This window comes from Ostrea edulis, chromosome 2 (assembly GCF_947568905.1).
Source record: "Ostrea edulis chromosome 2, xbOstEdul1.1, whole genome shotgun sequence".
Taxonomy (NCBI): domain Eukaryota; kingdom Metazoa; phylum Mollusca; class Bivalvia; order Ostreida; family Ostreidae; genus Ostrea; species Ostrea edulis.
The window spans coordinates 62,922,013-62,942,216 of NC_079165.1; the positions used below are offsets into that span (position 1 = coordinate 62,922,013).

The following is a 20,204-nucleotide window of genomic DNA, read 5'->3' on the forward strand; positions in this document are numbered from 1 at the left end:
GAGTAAAACTTGATTGAGATGTTGTTCATTAGCACCAAGTATAATGGCACAAGACACCATGGTTTTTATGGATAAGATTTATTTTTCGAATTTCCTGTACTATAACATGGAGTCATTTTGTTACCGGTATACCATTGTGTTTGTGAATGCAGTTTTTGCCACATTTTAAATCAAATTTGCATGGGGTTTGACAGAAATGCTAAGAGGGGCCTGGAAAGTACACAGATAGAGGAGGGGGGGGGGGGGGGCATATATGTTTTTTTCATCAAAATAAGGACTGATTTTGTTTTTGACCAAAATATGATTTGAGTTACAATTAATTCAACAAATGGTAATTTATGATTTAGAGGTAGATTTATTATACCCCCCCCCCCCCCCCCCCCCCCCCCCCCCCCCCCCCCCCCCCCGAACTAGGGTATATAGGAATCACTCTGTCTGTACGTCCGTCCATCTGTCTGTCTGTGCAGATTCGTGTCCGGGCCATAACTTCTTTGTTCTTTGACTTAGGCATACCATATTTGGCACACAGGTGGATCACCATGAGATGATGTATCGAGTACCTTCATGACCTCTGTATGACCTTGACCCTTGACCTCAAAGTCAAAATTAAAGGTTTTTATACGCCCGTCTTAAGACCGGACGTATTATGGTATGGCGTTCATGTCCGTCCGTCTGTTAGCTTTTTCGTGTCCGACCCGAAACTTGAATACTACAAGGCCTAGATTCATCAAACTTTGTCTGTAGATACATCTTGGGTAGAAGGTGTGTCACACATTAAAACCAGGTCACTGTGACTTTTCATTAAGAAGATATCCGTCTGTCCGTCCGTCTGTTAGCTTTTTCGTGTCCGACCCGTAACTTAAATACTACAAGGCCTAGATTCATCAAACTTTGTCTGTAGATACATCTTGGGTAGAAGGTGTGTCGCACATTAAAACCAGGTCACTGTGACTTTTCATTAAGAAGATATCCGTCTGTCCGTCCGTCTGTTAGCTTTTTCATGTCCGACCTGTAACTTAAATACTACAAGGCCTAGATTCATCAAACTTTGTCTGTAGATACATCTTGGGTAGAAGGTGTGTCACACATTAAAACCAGGTCACTGTGACTTTTCATTAAGAAGATATCCGTCTGTCCGTCCGTCTGTTAGCTTTTTCATGTCCGACCCGTAACTTAAATACTACAAGGCCTAGATTCATCAAACTTTGTCTGTAGATACATCTTGGGTAGAAGGTGTGTCGCACATTAAAACCAGGTCACTGTGACTTTTCATTAAGAAGATATCCGTCTGTCTGTCCGTCTGTTAGCTTTTTCATGTCCGACCCGTAACTTAAATACTACAAGGCCTAGATTCATCAAACTTTGTCTGTAGATACATCTTGGGTAGAAGGTGTGTCGCACATTAAAACCAGGTCACTGTGACTTTTCATTAAGAAGATGTGGCCATATATGGCAAAAACTTGTCCGGCTCATAACTTGAAAACTATTAGACCTAGAATCACCAAAATTGGTCAACTAATGCATCTTAGGTAGAAAGTGTGTCGCATCCTACTTTAAGGTCTCTGTGACATTTAATTAAGGTGATATAAAAAAAAAATGTCTTAATGGGTACAATCTATACTGTTAACAATATGTGACGGGCGTATCATGTGCTGTGGCGGTGCACTTTATTTACAATGGATTTGTGTCCGGGCCATAACTTCTTTGTTCGTTGACATAGGCATACCATATTTGACACACGAGTGTATCACCATGAGTCAATGTGTCGGGTACCTTCATGACCTCTATATGACCTTGAACTTTGACCTCAAGGTCAAAATTGATTATAGGGTTTTGACATAGTCATACTATAAGACATGGGTGTATCACCATGATACTATGTGTCATGTACATTCATGACCTTTTTATGATCTTGACCTTTGATCTCGAGGTCAAAATTATAGGTTTATGCCATGGATTTGTGTTCGGACTATATCTTCCATTTTCTTCTACAAAGGCATACCATATTTTTACACTCAGGAAAGAGGTAATTTATATCTATTAACAACACCCTTTGGGAGATTGGGGTAAGCAGGGGGTATTCTTAGTGAACATTGCTCACAGTACCTCTTGTTCAATTTAAATGTTCCTTTGCTTTTATCAAATATCTTTAGGTAAGTTGCCTTTCATTTTCAGATTTCTCTGTACTGATATATTGACAACCAAACTGAAAAATGCAATTACACAATAAGCTATGCAAAGATAAATAACACAAAGGTAGTCTTTAAGAAATTTGATAATTGACATTAAAAAAAAAGTTCACTGAGACAATTGATACCTACTGGACATCCAAGCTATTTATTGAGTACATGGTAGGTCATACATATTGCTAAAGACAATCGAGAGATAGTTTTAATTTCCCATAATTGTATAACATGTATTTGTTAGCATTATTCAGTTTTAGAAATGCTAGCTTCCTTGTTAATAATACCAAATTTCACTTCACTTGTGTAATTTAGTATTAACTGTAGAATTTCCAAGCACAGGGGCATTAGACAATTGATGATATAGTTAGGTAATCTCTCTATGGACTTTGGATTATGTTGAGTTACATATGTATCTGTTCTTTCATGTCATTCATAATAAATGACAATTTTCATCTCAGTACGATTAGGTTAGAGTAGGTCCTCAGCACCTCTTGCTTGTCTAAGAGGTAATTAAATGGGGTCGTCCTTCAGATGAAACTGCAAAAATCGAGGTTCTGTGTTACATCAGGTGTGGCACAATAAAGATCCCTCCCTGCTCAAAGGCCATAAGCACCGAGTATAAGCGTGAGTTTTGCAGCCCTTCACCGGCAGTGGTGACGTCTCCATACGAGTGAAATATTCTCGAGAGGGACGTTAAACAAGATACAATCAATCTCAAAACGTGCTTCAGTTTTATTGTCAGTTAATTCAGCAAAAACTAGCATCAGTGAGCTTGCAGGCATTTTGATATATAAACTGAATTATTTACAGGCCCAAAAACTTACACAGTGTCCCATGGGAATTATTGCCAAGGCTGCCCCTATTCTGTCAGAGGAGAATCTTATAGACATCATTCCGGTGGCCTGGGAGCTGATTCTAGAGACTGATCAGGAACTGGCAGCCTCTGCAGGTAAAGCATTTTATTATATTTAACAGGTTTTGTATTTTTTATCATTCATTTTCATGGATGTTTAATTTCATGATGCAGATTTCTTAGGTACATAAATCTGAGGACAGCTAAGAGAGCTAATCTTTGTTCTTTTCTCATACATGAAAAGTATGCTTCATTGATCATTCGATTTCATGTTTTGTTCAACATTGAAAATGAATTGTCCAACATATATTGTCACATATCTGAACTTCCTTTCCTTTGAACTTTCTATATCGATATATGCCATATCGCATATGTGATATAACTTTCCACGCCCCCTTATATATCACCGCACGAGCCAGCTGACGTGAGGGAAAAAAATAGAATTACGCAATAAATTTTATTCAATGTATTACCAATACAATTAAAAACAAACGTGATAAAAGCGGATAACATGCAGTTCAATGCATATTAAAGATAACACTGCAGTTAGAAAGGACAAAACCACCGTCGGTCCGGGAAGATGGCGAAATGTTAGAAATGTTTTCCCCAAAATAACGCTCACACGAAGACTTTACATCCAGATGGGTATTAGGCGTCTCATCAGGATCCGTGTTTTCGGTCCCTGAAGAACATATCTTTTTGGGTGGCGGATCCAATAATTTACTGACTTTGCTCTGTTGAGTTGTAGAAGTCCGTTTATACTTTCTGACAGCATCACTTCTGTGTCCCGTTCTTTCCATAATTAACTGCTCATCTATCCCATTATTGTACAGGGACGTAGCACAAGTTCTCTTTCCTGAATGATTCGAAAAATTTCCGGACAAACCTGCCTCCGAGCACATATTTTTTACAATAGTAGATAATTTGTTAACGCCGACAACTTGGCTCGAAAATCTGGGGGTAGGTCCAGAAATAGGGCGCCTACAAATAAATGTAAAGGAATTTGTATAAATAGTAACAAGTAATCGGGGAATGCTTGAAAATAATCGCGTTACATGGTATTAAAGATAGCCAAAAAAAAGGGGGGGGGGGTACATGAAACAAAGATAATTATAACATACCTGTAAAATGATCCAGGTCCAGACGATCCAATTAGATCCAAGTAATTTTTGTATATCAAATACAAAGATCTCATATCGGACGAAGAGCTGTAGTGCCTAACATGTTTTGCCTGTATTTTCCGTTGATGTAGCCCCCCCAGAAAAATTTTTGGAAGTTTTCCCTTGGAAATCAATATAAGTTCCTTCTTTATCTTGTCCAAGAGTGAATTGGTCGCTTGTGAGAGAACGATGTTCGTCCATGCCGCGGAGTCCGAACAACTTACAATTGTAATAGAAAACAGTATTTAGCATCGATTTAGAAGATCCGCTCCCAAGCAAGTTTTTATCCCAAAGTAAATTTTCATCATCAGGTGAAATAGGATCAGCTTGCTTCTTTTTAAGTCCAATACCTTTGGACGATATTTCTTTCATCCGCGCATCAAGTGTTTTTCTAAAGTTGTAAAATCGTTTATCATTATTATCCAAAAAATTCAAATCTGTCACACCATTATCACGCATATATCTCAAAAGTCCTGCACTAATCTGATACAGCGTTGCAGCAGGATATTCGGAGCCATCCTTTCGTCTGCATTCCAAAACAAAGCATGATAAAAAATGATTCAAATCACTAACATTCATCTTAGTTAAGTCTGGAATATTCCCTCTCCAAGCCGCCCACTCATCCCATGTTCTCTTAGCCCAGTTGGTATTTCTACGCGTGTTTTTGCTTTCTTGATTCGCGACCAGTTGTCTAATATCTGCAGTATCTACTTGTTTCACTGATCCAAAACGTTTGTTTTCAAGACTTCCTGAAATTAAATCCTCTGTTGACATGCCAAATTGTCCAAAATCTATGTCATCAAATTCTCCGGAACTTATTTCGGCAAGTTCATATTTATCTACGGCTTGGCTAAGTGATAGATCGTCCAAATCATCAAAATTTGATAAAAATTCAAAATTGAAATTGTTGACTACGTCCGACATGTTGACCGATCTCTATTTATTTCAGCTTTAATCTTTTTACTGACGTCATCAGCTGTGAGGTGCGTCATCAGATATGTGACAAGTTGCTTACATCATAGAAGTCTTGTACTATTGGATATACAGTTTCATGGGGCGTGGAAATCTCGGGCGCTCCGCGCCCTCGATTTTCACGCCCCATGAAACTGTATATCCAACAGTACTCGACGTCTATGATGTAACCTATACTTGATGAAACCACAGCACTTCAGACTTCAATTTTTGATTGGAATCCATTCACTTTTATTTCTGCAGCTAAAATTATTACAGTTCTAAATTTGTTTCTTTTCCTCTTTCAATATGTTGAAGAATGTGTTTTTTTATTAGCTTCAGTGTTTCTCCTGACCTCTGTCAAGTGCCCAGACAAAGCCCAGAAATTAATGGTAAAGGAAATGCAGCATGAAGATACCACTCAGAGAATCAATGCTGTGTTAAGGTGAGCTGTCGGTTTACTTTATTCATGTAATATAGATACAGTCAGTTTACTTTATTCAGGTATAAACACAGTCAGTTTACTATATTCAAATATACACAGTCAGTTCACTATATTCAAGTATACACACAGTCAGTTTACTGTATTCAAGTATACACACAGTCAGTTTACTGTATTGAAGTATACACACAGTCAGTTTACTGTATTCAAGTATACACACAGTCAGTTCACTATATTCAAGTATACACACAGTCAGTTTACTGTATTCAAGTATACACACAGTTTAAATTCTATATTCAAATATAAACACAGTCAGTTTACTATATTCAAGTATAAACCTAGTTTATTTATTTACTTGTAAGTAGATTACATGTTAGAAGATACTTTTAGAGTTCATTTATTTTGGGATGTCATTGAATTGCAAACCAGTGTGATACAAATTTCATTTATTTCCAATATAGATTTGGAATCTTGTGGAAATTTCGTCAGCAAGTTTGGCCAAGAATGGAGGATGGAGCAAACATGTTCTTTAAGGTTAGACAACGTGACATGCACATGTATTTCAATGTTCAAAGTAAAACATTTGTTTTGACTTGAATGTTTCGTTCTTTTATTGTAGGTGCCTCCTCCCAACATAGATTTCACACTGCCATCTCCTACCATTGGGCTGCCATCACAGACCGTAGTGGACCCTCCATGGACTCCTCACTTCAAGGCAAAAATTGAGGAGGTCACTGTCAACCAGGAGGGCACTGTAAGTTTCTGTCTGTGTTACCAAGAGGAATTCGTACAGTAATGTTTTAACTTTGAAATGCTGTGGTAAATGGTTCTGAAATTCTGTCGTAAACTCGAAAACTGGTGGCTGCTTTGTTGATACAGATAAAACAAATTCTCAAATAATTCTATAATAATGCCAATATTATGTGAATATTATTTCCTAATTGCTTTGGACAGAAATCCTTAGTGACTGCTACAACAACCAGAAGAAAAGAACAGCAGGAGATGATTCGGAAGGCTTTCCAGGCAGAAGAAGAACGAAAGAGGGTGGGGCGTGAACGGTTTCCCATGACAACCATCCCAGTTAACCATCTGGCTGCCCATGAACCAGCCATTCATCATGCCAGTGAAGAACACGAAGAAGGTGAGGTGTTGTATTGAAACTTGCATTGCCAAAAAGGGGCATGTCTTGTCAATGGTATAAGGGGCATGCTCAGGAGTTCAGGGTTCAAGAGCATGAGGAAAAGTTATGTACATGTATACTTCCCAACTGCACTAACAGAGTCCCCAGAATTAATATCTGTTTTCTTGTTGTGTCTCATTCATTTGTCTCAACTAACTGCATTTCCCCTCTAATTCTAAATTTCTTTCCTCTCTGTCTCGTGGAAGTTTTGTTGTGTATAGTGAGGAAACCTGTCATGGTCAACATATACTACAGAAAAAACCCAGATACTCCAGTTGTAAATCTAACTTGTAACAAATTACCCTAACCTAAGTCTAACATGTCTGTTTCACCCAGTAATATTAGTAGTTAAACTGTTAACTTGAATGACCTTTGACCTTTCACTGTTCCGTCTGCACTCTGTCCTTTTACATGTTGACCTCACTTGACCTTGTAGACTTTACCCATGTTGTACCGCTTGTGTGATGTTTAATGCCACCCGCTTGTTATTTTGTGTCAATAGCTGTGATGACAGACGAACTTAGCAACCTGGCTGCTCGGCGTGTATCAATGGCTCCCATCAATCGAGCTAACTTACAAAGTCGTAGTATGTCATGGAGGAATGGTAGTGTCTATTGGGCGAGGCTGGAAGGTACTTAATATTTAGTGAAATCCAAGTTTTCTTACTAAGAATATTTTTACTCTGCCGTATTTGGTAAGTATAGGGAAAGCAACAGTTAAATCATAGGTTTAGAATGTAACATACAGATGAAAGAGTTTCCTGGAATTTGCAGGTAGGAATTCTTGTAGAACAACTTATGATAAACAATTGTGATTAACAGATAATACATTGATGCATGAAAGTGACAGAAGGTAACTGTAGGTGTATTAATGTTATGTTCAATTTATAAATCCTGCTATAATGATAACCCTCCACAGGTGAGGAGGAACGGCCAGAACACCTCCATCACATGCAGCAGGCCCAGACATTCTTTCCCTCCTGTATATGTGCTGCAGTGCTTCCAATCATTCACCTGCTGGCAGACGGTGACGTGAACAGCGATGGTGTGTCTGTTAACGAAGTAGCCGAGAAGGTCATTTGGAATTGTATGGTGGAGGACCCTGTGTTGTTCCTAAGGCACTTTTTAGAGAAACTCACACACAGAGATAAACTGGTAAGATGTAACCCTGATCATGAAATGTAGAGGTAATTTTTTTTGCCATTATCTGAAGGAGAGTACAGAATTACACGTGTCTATCTGATTGCTGAGTTTGTTTTACAGGAAGAGCTACTTTTCTTAATGAGAAAGCTAGTTCTACACTACAGAGAGCTTCCAGCCCAGATGGCACATGCTCTATTTAATTACCTGGTAAGGAAAATGCCTGTAGTTGCTATTGTCCAATGCACCCGAAGTCTTAATTACAAATGCAGTTTATACACTTGTTTTGAGAAATAGCAAGTTTTTATGCCCCGGTAATCGAAGATTCGGGGGCATATAGTTTTTGGCCTGTCCATCTGCCTGTCTGTCTGTGGCAAGAAACTTTAACCTTGGTCATATCTTTTACACCAAAAGAAGTAGATTGAGCTTTCATATTTGTATTTCTTGTGGCAAGACCTTTCCATTGACACCAAAATCTTTGACATTGTTACCTCAACCTTGACCTTTGAACTGGTTCCACTTTGTTAACCCCGGGGCATCGGTGTTTCACAAACACATCTTGTGTCAATATTGTAATTTCAACTTGTTGGCATGTATTTGTATTTGTTAGGCAGTCATTTTTGCATTTGACTCTTTCCATGTAGATTGGGTATGTGATGTTCTATGTGAGATCTCCATGTGCAGGAAGTCAGGAGGCCATAGCAGGTGCCCTAGCTCTAGTTTGGCAGGTAATAGGACAGAAATGTATACATTTTCAGAGTCATATGATATACATGTACTATATGTGTAAACTTTTTTTAGCATATTTAAGATTTGACATCAGATATGATGCACTATGTGGTATAATTATTATGTAGCACTTGTCCTGTGTTTGATTGTGGATAAATAGAAATTTTCATAGTTTAGGGCAACCCTAAATTAGCGTTTTGTTCCAGTGCCAAAGGTGCTAAAATAGGAATTCTGCTAAAATTAGTACACATACAATGGTTGATCGATGTCTACACAGATTATAAACTTTTCGTTTTCTTTGCAGGTCATTCCCAGTGTAGATGGGATATATTTCAAGGACTTGAAGCAAACATTGAAAAAGGAACAATGTGATGTGAGTTTCTGTTCATGCTATAATAAAGTACATGTATACTATAGATTGATATTACTGAGAAATTAACATGTTTCCTAATAAGGGCCCTGTCATATGGTGGATGCACAATAGTAATATCTCTGTGTGTCTGTCTGTCCTTCAGCACTTTCTGTGACACGTGATAACTTGAGTTTCCTTGGGAAGATTTTCATAAATTTTATACATAATACTTGGATTAGGCAGAGGAAGACCCCTTTCAATTTTCAGATTTATTGGCTTTATTGTTACAGAGTTATGGGACTTAGAAATTTTTGATATTATTAATAAGATAATAGCTGTTTTAATAGTATGCAGTAACTCAAGATTACCTAAAGATTTTCATAGAATTTAAAGGTAATGCTGGAATTAGATAAAGGAAGACCTCTTTAGATTATCAAATTTATCAATTTTGTCATTACGGAGTTATAGGACTTGGAAATTTTTACATTGAAATATTCATTGCTGGGCTCTTTATGACTTGTTAGTTTTCTAGTTGCCTGTGTTTTTCAGCCATACATTTTGATATCTGCCAATGTTCCTAGTGCTAAAAAGATCCTAATTCACGGTCCTGATGAAGCCAGTATTCCATCACAACTTCCAATACATGAGGTGTGTATTACTTGTACATCTCCACAAACAGAACCAGGATCATTTTCTCATTAAATACATCTATGTTCAACAATTTATTCTCCTTTCATCTAAGTTCAACAATTTATTCTCTTTTCAGCTGATTTATTACAATATATTGATAAAGTGATTAATTTTTAGTGCAATTTTTTCCCATAGGATACACAGTTTTCTCAGATTTTACAAGACAGTCTGGATTTCTTCAACATCCCAGAGGAAGACTACCCTTTGTACTTCCTAGTAGATACCAAATCAAGTCAGTGTAAATCTCAGTCTGCATGTCTAAGGAAACACATCACTCCTCAAGAGTGACAGCATACTTATTGTAGTAATAAAGATGTCCCACGAATTATCCATTTAGTAGTGGTCCTGAAGAAAGTAGTGTTTCACGATATGAATTTGATTAGAGTTCTTAAATACTCGTACCACTGGCATAGACATTGTATTTTGACTTTCTCCATTCTGTAGAATGTATGGTACATATATTCCCCCTTTTTAGAGACCACATAACTGCAATGTTTCAGTATGTCAGATGTACATGTAGATTTGTATTTTAATTCATAATCCTGGAGCATTGTGACATCACAATAGGAAACCAAGTACTTTACATAGTAATTTATGAAATGTTCTCAATAACAACAGGATAACAAATGGTTGAATCAATATCATGTAAGTTTCCTCGTACAGTATGGATTCAAGTCCATCCAACTCAGGATTCATAGGGTTCCATATGAGGCCACAATAGGGGTTTACATTTTATAAGATTCATTTACACTAAAACATTTTGAAACATGGATAGGCATTGTGGTTCACGGGTTACATTACTTTAAAATCAGAATTGAAATTCTTTTGATTGACAGACCAGATTCACAACCTGAACTCCTACGTCAGGGACTTTTATTTCTTCCGCCGGAATTTTTATCCTCAGCTGAGTTTGGTTGCCATAGATCCAGACAATGCCATGGCTTCACTTGAAAGACAGGTACAGTGCATGTAAACATGTACAGACTTTTGTCTTTTATTCTCTGTCTTAATGTAATTGATTATTCTGTGTTAACATTTGTTTTGATATGTCATTTTGATAGTTTCTAATTGATGTTTAAGGCCTTTACCTTGAAGTTTGTGGAGATTGGTAAAGTCCTATTCACAACAAATGTTTTGAAAAGCACACCACTGCATCAGGTAAAATCTTTGATATATGCAAAGTTTATGCTGCTAAAATTTGTATTTTGTTTAGAAACCTTCCACTAAAATAATCAGAACAAAACTTGACTGTGATTCAAAGTGCATGGTACATACATATTTTACTGAACCATTGTTTTTTTGTGCGGGAAAGCATATTTTGATATAGATTTTGGATTATTTTTAGATTCAGAATCATGTAAGTTTTCTTCATGAAGAATTTCTGAAGTTGCCCTCGTTTCCCAGGAAGGCCCTGGAGGCTGAATTCAGTCTCTACAATGGGAAAGGTGGAGAGGTAGGTTTTGTATTTTAGTTTTCAGACTCTTGATGTACATGTAAAGTTATATTTATCATGAGAATCATTTTCAATAGGAAGCGCTCTCTCTCTCTCTCTCTCTCTCTCTCTCTCTCTCTCTCTCTCTCTCTTATGTAAATCATTGTATATTGTGCATGACAATGTTTTCCTTGTTACAGGAGATATATGGATTAGACACCCTACATAAATTCTCTTGGGTGAAGGTAAGCAATTGTAGTACTAGTTGGGTTATCAGGTTAATTAAGATATTAAAGAAAAAAAACCAATTACTGAAGTAATTTCCTGAAAGGAGAAGTTGCTTATGTCATAGAAATTTGACACTTGGTTTTTCAGCTGATAGCCACACTGTTTTCTTCAATGAGCAATTCATTTTCCTGGAGCAATGACCTTCAGTTATTTCTGAATGTCATTAATGGCTGCATCATTTTGCATTGTGAGGACATGGCCCTGTTGAGGTACTGTCTGGCCTCGCTGATCAACACGTCCAGGCACTTCAAACACATCTTTTCTATGAATGGGTGAGTTCACATCAATTCAGATCAGTATCCATGTGTTTAGTGATGCCCATTTAAACACAATCCAGATTAGTATCTATGTGTTTAGTGAGGCCCATTTAAATGCTATCCAGATTAGTATCCATGTGTTTAGTGAGGCCCATTTAAACACAATCCAGATTAGTATCCATGTGTTTAATGAGGCCCATTTAAATGCAATCCAGATAGGTATCCATGTGTTTAGTGATGCCCATTTAAACGCAATCCAGATCAGTATCCATGTGTTTAATGATGCCCATTTAAACACAATCTAGATTAGTATCCATGTGTTTAGTGAGGCCCATTTAAACACAATCCAGATTAGTATCCATGTGTTTAGTTAGGCCCATTTAAATGGAATCCAGATTAGTAATCATGTGTTTATTGAGGCCCATTTAAACACAATCCAGATTAGTAATCATGTGTTTATTGAGGCCCATTTAAACACAATCCAGATCAGTATCCATGTGTTTAATGAGGCCCATTTAAATGCAATCCAGATCAGTATCCATGTGTTTAGTGATGCCCATTTAAATGCAATCCAGATTAGTATCCATGTGTTTAGTTAGGCCCATTTAAACACAATCAAGATCAGTAATCATGTGTTTAGTGAAGCCCATTTAAACACAATCCAGATCAGTATCCATGTGTTTAATGAGGCCCATTTAAATGCAATCCAGATCAGTATCCATGTGTTTAGTGAGGCCCATTTAAACACAATCGAGATCAGTAATCATGTGTTTAGTGAGGCCCATTTAAACACAATCCAGATCAGTAATCATGTGTTTAGTGATGTCCATTTAAACACAATCTAGATGAGTATTCATGTGTTTAGTGATGCCCATTTAAATGCAATCCAGATTAGTATCCATGTGTTTAGTGAGACCCATTCAAACACAATCCAGATCAGTAATTATGTGTTTAGTGATGCCCATTTAAATGCAACCGAGATCAGTATCCATGTGTTTAGTGATGCCCTTTTAAACACAATCCAGATCAGTAATTATGTGTTTAGTGATGCCCATTTAAATGCAACCGAGATCAGTATCCATGTGTTTAGTGATGCCCATTTAAATGTAATCCTGATTAGTATCTATGTGTTTAGTGAGACCCATTTAAACACAATCCAGATCAGTAATTAAGTGTTTAGTGATGCATATTTAAATGCAATCCAGATTAGTATCCATGTGTTTAGTGATGCCCATTTAAAACACAGTCCAAATCAGTATCCATGTGTTTAGTGGGGCCCATTTAAATACACTGAACATGTTACAACAATAAAAAAAATTGTTAACTAGATTGCTAGAACTAAATTTAGTAATGTTATTTTTTCCTGTAAATAAGTCAGTGTACAGTGTAAAAGGAAATGTAATTAATGTATAATACATGTAGTCCCAGGTTTGATCCTCAACAGAGACATATATTTGACTATTACATTCGGCACCCACATTGAGGCAAGGTGAGAGTGCTTGCCTCTAGAACTCTGCTCCACAAGTGCTGGCATATCGGGAGATTTGGGACACCTCTCTCTCTCTCTCTCTCTCTATAGGGGACAATGGAGTAGTGTAGATACATGGTCTTCCTACTGACTCTGGCTAGTGGGTTAACCCTGTAGTTTGATTAATAGAGCGCTGGACTGTTGTATCAGAGGTCCCAGGTTTGATCCTTAGCAAAAGCTGTTACAGGCATGTAAATGTTCCAAGAGAAAGGAAAATGAAGAATTGGACCCCAGAAATTAAAAGAAAGGAGGGATATGGTGGTCAGATGTGTTTGATTGCTGAAGACCAGATAGCTCATTTGGTAGAGCACTTGACTAGAGATTCAGGGGGCACGGGTTTGATTCCTGGATTGGTCTGCTGCATTAATTTTCTTCCTTCCTGTAACATTTGGTGCCGTAGACAACCCCTGGATCTGACATGTGAAAATGACTGCCAGGGGATAAAGATCCTGGGTTGATGTCTTCAAGGTGGGTTTGAAGACATTTAAGGAGGGAGGAATGTGGCAGTAAGAGGGATTCGATTGTGGGTGGCCAAATGGCTCAGTAGGTTGAGAACATGACTGGAGATTCAGGTGACCCGGGTTCAAATCCTGATCAGGTCCATAGCATTTTCTGCCTGTTACATTTGGTGCTGTTGACCACCCTTGGACTACTGTTGAAAGTTTTGCATGGGGGCAAAAAGAATCTGGGTTGTGTCTTTGAGCAAGGGCAAAGATAATTTAAGAAGGGAGGAAAATGTTTATGGACCGTAGATATCGGCCTTGGTAGCTCAGTGGTTAGAGCACCTGACTAGTAATGCAGGGGTCCCCAGTTTGACTGCCGGTCCAGCTATAAATGTTCTCCTTTCTTATATTACAATTGAAAAAAGCATGAAACATTTGTTCTGCAGTAAAATCATGTGTAACTGTTAAATTGTCTCATGGTCATGAGTAGCTTTATTTTGTAATTTCAGTTTTATGCATGTTATGCCGACACTTCTGAAGACATACAGTAACAATCAACCAAACCCTGTGTTGTGTCAGGCCATCGAGTTTGTGTGCCGCCAGTTCTACATACTCCACCGGAAGCCCTTCATATTGCAGGTAATTAAACTTCATTAGTCTCTTCATATAATATAACAGGGATATGATACTGTATTTTGTAATTAGCAATCCATTACTAGTAAATACAAGTACTTGTATGTTATCAACGGAATGGTTTGCTACATATAGGTAGTCTATTGACATTTTTACCAGTATTTCACATAATGCCAATGATTGAGTAAGAGTTCATCGTAAAAAAAGATGTAAAGAGTTTGATAAATCCTGCATTAAAACTACTATTTTTGCCTTGCAGATGTTTGGCAGTGTAGCCTCTATGTTGGATATGTCCTCAAAAGAAACGGGGATGATTGACTATAGAAAGGTAATTTATGTGTATGCGTGTACTATTTCATTGTTGTCTTGGAAGCAACACTTCCTGATTACTTTGTTCACTATCAGCCCAGTCTGTCATGATTTATCTCTTCCAGGTGCTCTTATACATGTACACTGTAGATATGTACTGTTAATAGCTATAGTTATCCCCTGGACTGCCAGTTGGCATATGGGATACTTATATTATTATTTTGTTTTTTTTTATGGCATGCAATGCATAGAGAAATATTGCAACACATTGACTGATGAGTATGACATTATATGAAATATGTGTTGTTTACAGATCCAGCCTGACTGTCTGTTTAAACTGTTGCTGTCGCTGGAGAAGCCAGACTGTGCCGACAACCTCAGTGTTTTAGAGTTAGTAGATGGAAAGAAACCCCTGGAAGCTCTGGTGAATATAGTAAAAGTGAAATACATTACAGTGGTTTTAATTTCAGTGTTCAAGGTCAAAGAATTTTCGGTGAACAATAAGCCATCATGAATATTGTGGACATGCCAATGTAGGATTCATATATTTTAAAAAACACACTTTAAACCTGGATATTAAGTAGACTCCTTTCCTGATGTTCGTCGGTAGTATACAAAAAAATAAATTGTACTATCAAGTTTGTGTGTCGGTAAATCTCAGTCACAATACAAAGAAAAGAAAATTGATATTCTAAACTTAGAAAACGAGGAGCTAGAGGACACAAAGTACAGCTTTTTATCGTTCAGATTAATCAATTGCTGTTTCCATTTATATCCTTGTGTTATCAGAGGTGTTGACAAGAAAGCCATGGCTAGTTAATCGCTCTATTGCATACACAAACCATTTATTGAATTGTTTAAATTTTACACAGATAGCTTACATGCCAACTTTTAAAAATCCCCATGGGGGATTTTGCGCGCGACGACGTTTTTTTCAAAGCTCAAAATTCATGACATTTTAGCATGAAAATAAATATTTGTCTTTTCAAGAAAAATATCAATCTAATCATTATACATGTATCATATATTAACACAACATCAAGTGTGTTTGACCACTAACTTTAACAAACTATATAAAAAAAACACTTTGAAAGATATACATAAATATTTTATTAAAATCATCTATTCAGCAAAAAATCCTCTCCAACAACAAGTCACATACATATTATCAAATAATACTTAAGGTTGCATCCTTTTACTACATACAATGAACATTGGCTGGTCTATATATCAAAATTCAAATTAAAGCACATGCATTTAGGTACCACTACAAAGGCAATCTTGCTTGTCTGTAAACATGGGCTTGCAGAGTCTGGTGGAATAATCTGCATTGCAACCAGAAAAGGAGTGATCTACCCTGCTATGAAGTTTGCGAACAAAACCTTTGTACCCATGACATCTGAAATAGTTACCAGGAAAAAAACACATCAAAATATACAATTTTACTTGTAAATTAAGGCTACTTAATTGCTAAATATAAAATTCAGTACAGACTTGTGCGAATTACGCATCACAAAGTATATTTAATGAATACTACACTATATAGACTATTTAAAATCCATTGCTATAGACGAATAGATTTGGATAGCCTATATTATTATAGTTGGAATAAATATATATTTGACGTACCTTATTGTAAATTTTGGATGCTGTCAGCGAGAGGCAAAAATCGGGAATGTCCGATTGTTTGGTGGTGACACTATCATCGTTGTCATTCACGTTTGTGTAAAGGATATTTTCAATTTGAAATCCGTCTTCCTGATTAATTACTATCAAAACATGCTTCGCACTGTGCAATAAACACCCCGACACAGGCAGACCAGGTAAATTACATCACCCCGATACCATACGACACAGGTAAACAGCAATGACTGACTATTGTCCCGATTTCTGATTGGCCACTTCAGAAATGACGTGGGATTTCAAATTCCGGTTGGAAATGGGGGTTTGTTGTCGTAAAATGGGAGATATTTTTAGAAAATCGGGATTTTGGGGTATTTTTGCAATCCTGATCGGGATATCGGGATTTGCCTTTTCAGTTGCTTCAAATTGGGAGAATCCCGCACAAATCAGGAAAGTTGGCATGTATGAGATAGTCGGAGTTCTGATCACTGTGTGTTTATCTATATCATAATATTGTATAGATTCATGTAATACACCACAATTTGTATTTCTAAATATTGTTACAATGATGATCGACATTGAAAAGTAACCTGCAGTTAATCACAAAGTTAGTTACTGGATACATTTCATATAAATAAACTTTATTTTTAAAAAATGATTTTTAAATCGTGAATATTTGATAATGAGAAATTTATTGCCCTGTGAAATTAAAGCCATCATGAGTTATACTAACCTAGAAAATTATGAAATTTTAAATGCTTGGAATTAAAGATGTTTATAGTTTGCCAAAAACAAGAAGCTTTAGAATTGCATATTGATTAAAATTGCAGACGAAATGTGCTCAATGTAATGTCTTGATGTGTTCTATTAATAGGACTTCTGTTATGAAAATGACCCAGATCGACTTTCCATGATTGAGGTCATTAACTTATGTGTGACAGTGATAGCATATGCCCCAGACTCCTTTAGAAGTGTTCAGATGTTGGTAAGTGATGAACTGTAAGAAGCATCTCTCCATAACGCCTGCATTTCTTTCCTAACTCAGTTCTGCACATTTTCATCTTTTTTACAGACCGTCCTAGAGGTTATTGTTTCTAAGTATATCCACCATCTCAAAAGTGAGACAATTCGCGTGGATAAGCCACATGCTGCCCTGGCTGAAGTGGCTGCCATCACGGATGTGGGCATCGCTATGAGGGCTCTTATCAGTTCTTGTGAATACTTCACCAGGTTATTACTAGTTTTTATAATCAATTTTGCAAAAGAGCTATTGAAAGCTTGTGTGCCTATGTGTTTGTTATTGAAAGTGTTGTTTTGCCACTTATAGGAGCATGGCCTTACCAAGACAGTTGGAAAATGAAAAAGCAAATCCCAAGAGTATGACCAGCAATCATTCACCACTGGGAGGGACAAGTTATTATGACGACAGAGAAGACTCTCATATTAGGTGAGAGTATGGAAAAAACCCAGTCTAATTTCATTGAATAAACAAGATTTAATCATATTAAAGTAATAGATATTTGCTAATGCCATTCTGCATCTGAAAATGTTGCATATTTTACAGTTTTTTGCTCAGAAAATTTAAATTGTTGTAAGACAGCCAAAATTACATATAGATTTCGTTGTTTTGCAGCCGCCATGTGGAAGAGGGAAGAAAGAAACAGTATACCCAGGAAACGGAGGACACAGAAGTGACCAATGAGTTCAGGAAGCCCCGGGACTTGTTCCTTATAGTCATTGCCGAGTTCTACAGCACCTGTCAGCCTCGTCTGAGGAGTAACGAGTTGAGAAGGATGCTGGTGGAGGCTTCGTCACGCCCACCCACGGAACTACTGGACCACAAATCTCATAACGTAGGGCGAAATTATCACCACAATGGGAAAACTGACAATATTCACAAATCTCATAATGTAGGGCAACTTCATCATCACAATGAGAAAAATGACAATATTCACAAATCTCATAAGGTTGTGCGATACATGTTTTAGCTCACCTGAGCCAAAGGCTCACCTGAGCCAAAGGCTCACCTGAGCCAAAGGCTCACCTGAGCTTTCCTGATCAAAACTTTCCGTTGTCGTTGTTGTAAACTTTTCACATTTTCATCTTCTTCTCCAAAACCACTGGGCCAATTTCAATCAAACTTAGCTTGGTACACATCATCCATGAGTGAAGGATATTCAAGTTTGTTCTAATGAAGGGCCATGCGCCTTTCAAAGGGGAGATAATCATGAAAATGCAAAATTATGGTGGGATCATTTAAAAATCTTCTCTAGAACCACTGGGCTAGAAAAGTTCAAATTTGCATGAAAGCTTCCTGACATAGTGCAGATTAAAGATTGTTCAAATCATGGTCCCTCAAGGGTTAGGGTGTAGCCACAATAGGGGAACAATGTTTTACATGCGAATATATAGGGAAAATCTTTAAAAATCTTCTTCTCAAGAACCACTAGGTCAGAAAGGTTTAAATTTACATGAAAGCTTCCTGGCACAGTGCAGATTCAAGTTTTTCAAATCATGGTCCTGGGGGTAGGATGGGGCAACAGTAGGGGATCAAAGATTTACATGTGAGTACATAGGAAAAATCTTCTTCTCAATAACCACTGGGCTAGAAAAGTTTAAATTTACATGAAAGCTTCCAGACATTTTGTGGATTCAAGTTTGTTCAGATCATGGTCAACAGTGGTAGGGTAAGGCCACAATAGGGGATCAAAGATTTACATGCGAGTACATAGGGAAAATCTACTCAAAAACCATTGGACCAGAGAAGTTTACATTTACATGAAAGCTTCCTGACATAGTGCAGGTTCAAGTTTGTAAAATTCTTGGCCCCTGGGAGTAGGTTGGGGCCAAAATAGGGATCAAAGTTTTACATGCGAATATATTTAGGGAAAATCTTTAAATATGGGTCGAGGTGATTGAGGTGAGTGATGTGGCCCACTGGCCTCTTGTATGGTTGTTTATGCTGATATTGTAACACCTGTTGATGTACAATGTATTCACAACTTTGAATTAAAATGTTTATACTTATATATAAAAAAAATTGCTAGCACTCTCAAGTTTGTATGTAGACCCCAGTAATGTTTTTTATATTCTTGTAGAGATTGGCAGAAATAGCAAACACATTACTGAAATTAGCACCATATGATCCCCAAACACTAAGCTGTACAGGACTTCAAAGGTAATTTATTGTCAGTGCCAAAACTGTTATCAAGTGCCACTATTAAAGGACTTAGAATTAGTATACCTTCTGTACATCGTAAATTGTTTATGAGTGAATAAACATGTACAGTCAACTCTCGATAAACCGCCACCTTTTGTTCTTATGAAATTATGGCATTATAACGAATTTGGCGATGAATTGAATTACTGCCATCTTGAAGAAATATAGTTACCGTTCTTGTATATGTAAGAGTTATCTTTCCTCTATTTACAATACTTATGTAAGTGAGCAATCGGGTAACATTCGGTAAACAATCCTGTCTCGTCTATGTTATAAATATCTTTCAAATCATAATTTTTCATTACTTCTATTGCCTCTTTCCGGCCATCAGTAATCAAACTCACATCAATTCCGGCACTTTCACCGCTTATAATTCTGGAAGAAATTCCATGACGTTGTTTGAAACGAGTTAGCCACCCTTCAGAATATTTGAAATTGGATATTCCTAGCTCTGCACCATACTGTTTTCCCTTTTCAATTATCATATCCCCGGTAACAGGAATGTCTTTTTTGGTCCTGACTTGCGTAAACCACATAAACAACGCCTTTTCTAAGTCAGTATTGAGTGCACTGCAGTGCCGTTTCCTGGCAGGCGAGCCTTTAGAGATTGGGTCAGGGTTGACAAGAATTGCATCCTTTGCTGCTAAGATGACGCCTCTTTCGTGGCGAAGCCATAGCTAAATTGAAATGTGTTTCTATGATGTATAAACAACTTGATTACAGTTCATCTCGAGTTATTTATTCAATACAGCAATTACTGGGATCCTTCTGTCCAGGTGTACGCTGGAG

At 37.3% G+C, this 20,204-nt stretch overlaps 2 protein-coding genes across 5 annotated transcripts in view; one reads left to right on the forward strand and one right to left on the reverse strand.

The window, feature by feature from the left end:
- Positions 1 to 20,204, forward strand: part of LOC125679235 (protein unc-80 homolog) — a 63,258-nt gene that overhangs the window by 26,142 nt on the left and 16,912 nt on the right. For 3 of the 4 annotated variants that reach the window (XM_048918280.2, XM_048918279.2, XM_048918281.2), the window contains exons 20-44: positions 2,997 to 3,135; positions 5,487 to 5,595; positions 6,054 to 6,126; positions 6,212 to 6,346; positions 6,547 to 6,733; positions 7,275 to 7,403; positions 7,691 to 7,926; positions 8,035 to 8,121; positions 8,556 to 8,639; positions 8,945 to 9,013; positions 9,542 to 9,640; positions 9,818 to 9,914; positions 10,519 to 10,640; positions 10,763 to 10,840; positions 11,028 to 11,135; positions 11,315 to 11,359; positions 11,490 to 11,674; positions 14,140 to 14,269; positions 14,523 to 14,591; positions 14,886 to 14,996; positions 17,070 to 17,180; positions 17,268 to 17,425; positions 17,523 to 17,642; positions 17,829 to 18,048; positions 19,294 to 19,373. In XM_048918280.2, coding sequence (XP_048774237.1) covers positions 2,997 to 3,135; positions 5,487 to 5,595; positions 6,054 to 6,126; positions 6,212 to 6,346; positions 6,547 to 6,733; positions 7,275 to 7,403; positions 7,691 to 7,926; positions 8,035 to 8,121; positions 8,556 to 8,639; positions 8,945 to 9,013; positions 9,542 to 9,640; positions 9,818 to 9,914; positions 10,519 to 10,640; positions 10,763 to 10,840; positions 11,028 to 11,135; positions 11,315 to 11,359; positions 11,490 to 11,674; positions 14,140 to 14,269; positions 14,523 to 14,591; positions 14,886 to 14,996; positions 17,070 to 17,180; positions 17,268 to 17,425; positions 17,523 to 17,642; positions 17,829 to 18,048; positions 19,294 to 19,373 — 2,981 coding nt within the window. The remainder of the gene's footprint in view (positions 1 to 2,996; positions 3,136 to 5,486; positions 5,596 to 6,053; positions 6,127 to 6,211; positions 6,347 to 6,546; positions 6,734 to 7,274; positions 7,404 to 7,690; positions 7,927 to 8,034; positions 8,122 to 8,555; positions 8,640 to 8,944; positions 9,014 to 9,541; positions 9,641 to 9,817; positions 9,915 to 10,518; positions 10,641 to 10,762; positions 10,841 to 11,027; positions 11,136 to 11,314; positions 11,360 to 11,489; positions 11,675 to 14,139; positions 14,270 to 14,522; positions 14,592 to 14,885; positions 14,997 to 17,069; positions 17,181 to 17,267; positions 17,426 to 17,522; positions 17,643 to 17,828; positions 18,049 to 19,293; positions 19,374 to 20,204) is intronic. The other variant, XM_048918282.2, reaches the window with a different exon arrangement.
- Positions 3,489 to 4,704, reverse strand: LOC130052241 (uncharacterized). The gene is made up of 2 exons (XM_056156664.1): positions 4,161 to 4,704; positions 3,489 to 4,020 (listed from the first exon to the last, which is right to left on the reverse strand). Exons 1-2 carry the CDS (start codon positions 4,232 to 4,234, stop codon positions 3,558 to 3,560), a joined length of 537 nt encoding a protein of 178 aa, XP_056012639.1. The 5' UTR covers positions 4,235 to 4,704; the 3' UTR covers positions 3,489 to 3,557.

Coding starts and splice junctions, on each gene's coding strand:
- LOC130052241 (XM_056156664.1), bottom strand. CDS start 4,234: ATGAGATCTTTGTATTTGATATACAAAAATTACTTGGATCTAATTGGA. Junction 4,021..4,160: donor GGACCTGGATCATTTTACAG/GTATGTTATAAT, acceptor ATTTATTTGTAG/GCGCCCTATTTCTGGACCTA.